Source organism: Lactuca sativa, chromosome 4, assembly GCF_002870075.4.
Source record: "Lactuca sativa cultivar Salinas chromosome 4, Lsat_Salinas_v11, whole genome shotgun sequence".
Lineage (NCBI taxonomy): Eukaryota > Viridiplantae > Streptophyta > Magnoliopsida > Asterales > Asteraceae > Lactuca > Lactuca sativa.
Window position 1 is genome coordinate 400,561,283 of NC_056626.2, and position 6,457 is coordinate 400,567,739.

The 6,457-nt window shown below is 34.7% G+C and overlaps 1 protein-coding gene across 3 annotated transcripts; it reads right to left on the reverse strand.

Moving 5' to 3' along the window:
* Positions 1-1,249: 1,249 nt before the first annotated feature.
* LOC111891730 (uncharacterized) lies at positions 1,250-5,405 on the reverse strand. 3 transcript variants are annotated; one of them, XR_002850290.3, is made up of 15 exons: positions 4,871-5,404; positions 4,690-4,787; positions 4,420-4,520; positions 4,240-4,318; positions 4,081-4,141; positions 3,945-3,991; positions 3,765-3,857; positions 3,555-3,645; positions 3,063-3,111; positions 2,859-2,975; positions 2,647-2,794; positions 2,479-2,571; positions 1,851-1,919; positions 1,573-1,775; positions 1,250-1,492 (listed from the first exon to the last, which is right to left on the reverse strand). XR_002850290.3 is itself a non-coding variant. In XM_042901533.2 (15 exons), exons 1-14 carry the CDS (start codon positions 4,926-4,928, stop codon positions 1,632-1,634), a joined length of 1,248 nt encoding a protein of 415 aa, XP_042757467.1. In that variant the 5' UTR covers positions 4,929-5,405; the 3' UTR covers positions 1,250-1,492; positions 1,597-1,631. The 3 variants fall into 3 exon arrangements, 2 of the variants coding, with proteins under 2 accessions (XP_042757467.1, XP_052626650.1); XM_042901533.2 differs by having other exon boundaries at positions 1,597-1,775; positions 4,871-5,405; XM_052770690.1 differs by having other exon boundaries at positions 1,250-1,775; positions 4,871-5,403.
* Between the last annotated feature and the right edge of the window lie 1,052 nt (positions 5,406-6,457).

Here is a 6,457-nt window from a genome sequence, read left to right on the forward strand (position 1 = left end):
TCTCCCATCATCATCATCTACAATGTTGTTATCCTCCTCATCAACACATAACTTACTCAAGAAATGATCATTTGATGTCCTATTCATATGCACTACATCCTCATTAAATTCCAACTCAACATTCCTAAGTTCATCTAGGTTATCTTCATTTTTACCGTCAATAAAAAGACTCACATCCATCATTATCATTATCTTCATCATCAAACCACCCATCAACACCAACCCCAATATGATCCACATAAATAGAAATTATATCATCTGTTTCATAAGCATAAAAAATAAAAGCAACATATTTCTCATTATATGAAATGGGATTAAGCCCTTCCATCAGGGAAATGTCTATTCACAGTAGTATAACTTTTTACAATCTTCATGCATGAAACATTCAAAGAAGTCCACACACTCAAAATAAGTCATGGAAGAAAAGTGAACATCATTGAATATGGTTTTCACACCACTAGTGTAAAAGAAATGATTACGAGTAAATACCCCCTAGTAGTTAAATTCCACCATCGCAAACAGTCCATTAGGTTCCAACTGTGACATTGCAGCGACTTCTTTGGTACTTCAACCCAATCACAAAAATGCTTTACAAACCCTAGCTCAGTTTCGCTTACAGTGAAAAAATGAAGAATGTTGGTTAAGAGGTGAAGATGATAGGTTTTACGCATCGTATATCATTTATTGACGTGACATATCTCACATGTCATCGAATTAGCCAAAAAAAATAAATATTAATTGACACATATGCAACATTTACAATCAGAGAAAAAGACTAAACTGACAAGTCAAATATGAGTTTAGTGGTCTGCTATGCAAAAAAATAAAATAAAATAAAATAAAAAAATAAAAAAATACTTTAGTGATCAAAACGAACAAATGTCATAACTTTAATGTGCTATAGTGTCATTTTCCCTATTTCCAAATGAATAAAAGTTACATCTTTCATTTTTGCCAATTAGGCTATCAGGAGTGGGCGAAGAGCTTGGTAGACGTGATTGGCGTGAATACCACCCCAATGCTAGCGCAGTCGACGTAATCGTAGTTGGAACCACGTTGGAAAACTCACCCTCCCATGCTTATACCCAATATACAATAGTTTGCATTATTGCATTGGCTGCCCATAACAGCAGTTTAGCAACACTAGTACTCCTAGACTATTTAATTTAATAGTAGAGTCGTTGATAACACGTTCATATAAAACCTCAAATATGTGTCCCTTAACCAAGTGAGACACCATTAAACGAGCTTCTTTGAAAATCTAGATACTTTATTACTTTAGCTCCAAATACAACAATGTATACAGATATAGATATAGAATGGGTTCAAACAACATATAATCTCATCAAAATTATCAGATAATTAAAGTCCAATAACAAACCCTCTCAATCAATCATTATTCTCTCTCTGTCCTCTGTCTTTGCATAATCATGCGGTGTAGCCTTGAGCCTTCACTTGTTTCACCCCCACCCTATTTTGCCATCTCTATCTACTGTATTTTTAACCTTGTAATCATTAAATCTTACAGAAAAGACAAAACAAAACAACGAATGATAAATCATAGAACATTACAACAAGCTTATGGAAGAAATCTACTTCAATTTTACTCCACCTCCCATGTGAACCTCTCTCTACAGAATGATTTCCTCCTGCACGCTTATATTAAGAACTTTATTTGGAAGTACGATGCTATTAACCACAACAACCTCATCCTCAACCGTCACTGCTTCTCCGAGGATCGTGATTCCCAATTTCCTTTTGTAATCTCCTTCACCCTTTAACAATACCAACAACTTTATTAATCAATATAAGAGTTGCAATACAAAAACTAAATTAATAAATCAACTTGCCTGGACACGCGCCCATTTTCCTAACAATGACTTCCAACCGACAATCGCATACATTACAAATGCATTTTCCTTTCCACACAAAAAGCAAAAAAAAAATTAATAAGTTGGTAACATTTTCTGACATGACAGAATAAGTTGTACTGTGTTCGGCATGTATTGGACTTGAACTGATACTACTGATGTCGATGGGACAAAAATTACATCCTTTCATCCCACCTAAAAAGGTGGGAACAAGATGGGACAAGGACTCGCTCTCATTGTCTCGTATGTGTAAAAGACGTAAATGCCCTCCCCATCTGCATCGTCGAAAATAGTCGTAGAAAGCTTATTCAGCCCCGTCCCGTGTAACAAATGCAGCCTAAGGCTGCATTTGTTAAACGTAGATGACGGGACGGGACTTGACAAGCTTTTATAGCTAATGCAGATGAGGAGGGCATTTATGTCTTTTTCACATACGAGACAATGAGAGAGTCTTTGTCCCATCTTGTTCCCACCTTTTTAGGTGGGACAAAAGGCTGTGATTTTTGTCCCATCAACACCAGTAGTATCAGTTCAAATCCAATGCATGTCAAACACAGCTGTCATGTCTTGTCATGTCTTGTCTGAGTCAAAGGGATCATCTTTGTACCTGTATTTCAGCATCATCTAAAATGATGCAACTAATGAGCCTTACACCAGCAGCAACTCGAACATTTGCAGAAATCGAAACATTCGGACCAATCTATTCAATAAAAAAAAAAGTAAACAAAAATGGACTCCAATAAAAAAATGTAAATAATATGCGAAAAAAATTGACCTTTGCAGTTGGATGTACTTTTGCTGATGGATGGATATAAACATCACCAACAACCGTTGGATTCTTGATTCCATCCCCACAAGCCAAAAGACCAGGAGAATTGAAACGGAATTGGGCAAGATACAAAGCCGAGCATTTTAAAGACATCCTAAATAATTAAAATTGTCAGATAAGAAAAATATAAATTTTATTAAATAAATATAAAGACATACGCTGGTGTTTTAATCTGTTCCCAGAAATCCATTGTTTCGTAAGTGTATAATTGCTTCTTTCCAGCAAGTGGTGACAATATATCTTGATCCAATCTAACAAAATCCTTAGTAGGTGTCCTGTTCAAAGAAATTAAATTTATATTGAATTTGAAACTGTATATAATACAATATCCTTTTTAAAATTAAATAAATAAAAGATCTTACTTTGTTGCCAACCGAAGGGCATCATAGCTGGATAGGGTGTGGAGATTTGCTGCAATTAGAAAAAAAAATCAGAAATATCAACACACTTTTACTTTTTTGTTTAAAAAAATCTTATTATTTTATTATATTATGAAAAACATGCCATCTAAAGCATTTTGCTTTCAAATTTTCTTTCTTATTAAGACGTAATATTTTAAATTTTCACCCAATTATAGCAGTGAAAAATTGATTTGCATTTGGATGGCATTATTAAAAAACGGGTAAATTTTCCAAATTAAATGTGTGTAGTTCTAAATAAAGTCACAGTGATACTATTAATGTTCTTGAATTTTATATAATCTTGAAACTTTACTTTGAGCTAATATATATATATATATATATATATATATATATATATATATATATATATATATATATATATATATATATATATATATATATATATATATTATTTCTATGTCTTTCTACAAAGAAAGTGAGTGAAAAACTAACCTCTGTCTTCATGTTGTGTATGTACGTCATGAATAACATTAAATATTTCTGGGGTGAAAACATAAACACCACAGTTTATTAAATCACTCACCTGCAATCCACATAAAAAGAACTATTTAGAAATGCCACAAAGACATAAAAGCAATTGAGTAACTTTATAAGAAACCAAACTTTACAACAGTAATTGATTTTTACTAAGAGTTTTCTTACAAAAGTTTCGGGTTTCTCTGTGTAATGCAAAAGTTCTTTTGTAACTGAGTCAGCAACTAACTCACCAAACTCACTAGCAGACTCGGCAGAAACCTGTATATTGCAACAGCAAAATCAATCTTAAATTTGGAGCTTTTATCAAGACTCGAGAGTAGAAGATTTACTGCATAAAAACTCAACCTTTATAACTAACAATGTCCCCATCCCACCATATCTCCTATGGGCATCTACAATAGATCACACAATTACATCATTTAATGACACAAATTAAATCATATAAAGAAGTCATGTCATATATGATAGATTGATAGCTAACCAAGCATTTCTGGTAGAGGAAAGCTGCAGCAGACATCACAGTTTAACAAAAAGATATGTGACTGTAACACATAGAATACAAGTGTCAGAAAGATGAACAAAAGAAACAAAAAGACCAAAATAAGTTTAGAAATGTGGGGGATTAGGGCAAATCATGTACAGGGTTATCCTCCATAATGAGATCTTTAAAGTAATGAAGACCACCAGCTGAACCATGAGGTTTGTCTTCTTTTAAGTATCTGGACAATGATGTAGTTTGAAGATCAACATATGGATTGAAATATCTTGAAAGAGAAAAGAAACAAAGAAACGTCAATACTCAATACAATCAGTTAATTACCTGACTGGAATTTTAAGTTCACTGGAGATTGATGACACATATAATGCAAATTCCCTTTCCTCGTGAAATCCAATGAGGAATATTTGTGCCAAATTAGGGATCTACATTGTAAAAAATCAGCATCGTCAACTCAAATTAGGGTTTACAAATACACGAAAATTAAAAATTCAATTAATTTGACTACATCTTCCTTCAATTTCAATTTAATGTAGCATGACGTTGAACGTAAGAAAAGCTTAAAAGAATTTTGATGGAAGGAAATGAAAATACCGATTTACAAGCAGAAATAGGGTGATGAACCATCGGCTGACCGGCTAGAGGGAAAAGAGGTTTCGGAGTATTAAACGAAAGTGGCCGAAATCGAGTACCTGCGGATTCCAACACGGTGAACGAAAATTTAAAAAATTGAACGCAAATTCGACGATAGAAAACAAAGGAATGTCAATCGGACCTTTCGTCGGACCACCGACCATGATCACAGCCACCACCTTCTGCTCCGAGTTATTCATGGTTTTACTTTTACACAAGACCTAATTACGATGTCGATATCGTTGTATGATACAGGAAAATCCAACTGTCGGAGATACTGAGTGCAGTTGTAGTCAAGTAACTCGTCGGAGAAGTTCGGGCAACGAGTCAGTTGTACATGGAAATCGAGATCCCCGGGGAATAAACGGTGCCGAGTGGAATCATTCCCTCCACTTTTCTTAGTCATTACTCATCACTTTGCGTCTCTCTCTGCCTGTAAATTGGGCTTTGAACTTTTAAGGGGTAGCGGTGTAGCCCATAGTGAATGGGATCAAAATATGGATCCACACCAATGAAATTAGAGGTGCAAAAAAAAAATCGGTTTATGATTCAATCCGAAAATCGGTTTGTAAAATCGATTTTGAAGAAGGAATTGATCCTGATTTTGAAACAGGAGATCAAAGTCATCAAACACTTCATTGATTTAGGAACCGGTTTGGTTGATACAAAATTTGTGAGATTTTTCGAGACCGGTTTTCATCCTTTCTACTATTACGGATACCAAATGACATTTTTTTTAAATTAAAAGTTGAAATTTATCATTTTAAACCTTTATACCATGTCAGGTGCTTGAAAAACACCTTACATCATGGCATAGTCACGAGCTTTGCTTATTGGTTTGTTTCTCATTATCGATCAAAAATTCGTTCAATTACGACATTCAACAAAAAGTTTGGCAAAATACGGAAAACTAGCAAAAATATAGGTGTTTCCAAACCGGTTTTGAAGTCAGTGTCATTCAAACCAGTTTTAAACCAATCCTAACATGTTGATATATGTTAAGATAGTTTTGCTTAGAAACTGGTTTGGATCTGTTTAAACTTTAATACGACTTTGATTTTGTTGACCAAAATCGATATGTTTGGGAAAATTTTGGTGTTGTGCGCCTCTAAAGGCAATTTATTGCTATTTTAACCAGGGGTTAGCAAAAGTATCATTGGTATCTATAAACACTTAAAGTTATGAGTGAAAAAGGTTGATTTTCTTATTATGAGCCTGTGATCTTTATACAGAGGATTTACAACAACTTTGCTAACTATCGGGATGAGCTAAGTACAACAATATCTCCTGTGATAAAGGAAGAGAATATGTACAAAGAAAAGGTCAAGAATATAATAACTCAATACCCTCCTGCAAGCTCACGATCGGTTACGAACGAACAGCTTGGATCGTAAGTTCTTGAAACGAGAAGAGCTCACAGCCTTTGTAAAGATGTCTGCAATTTGATCGACAGACTTGACATGCCGAACAATTAATTCACCCGTTTGTACTTGCTCCCGAACAAAATGATAGTCAAGCTTGATGTGTTTTGATCGCTGATGAAACACAGGGTTGGCAGTGAGAAAAGTGGCACTGAGATTGTCACATAATATGATTGGCGGGCCATGAGACGATGCTCCCATCTCCTGCAAAAGTTGTTGAATCCAAATGAGCTCAGTAGAAGCAAAAGCAATGGCCCGGTACTCAGCCTCGGTGCTGGACCTAGACACGACTTTTTGTTTCCGTGAAG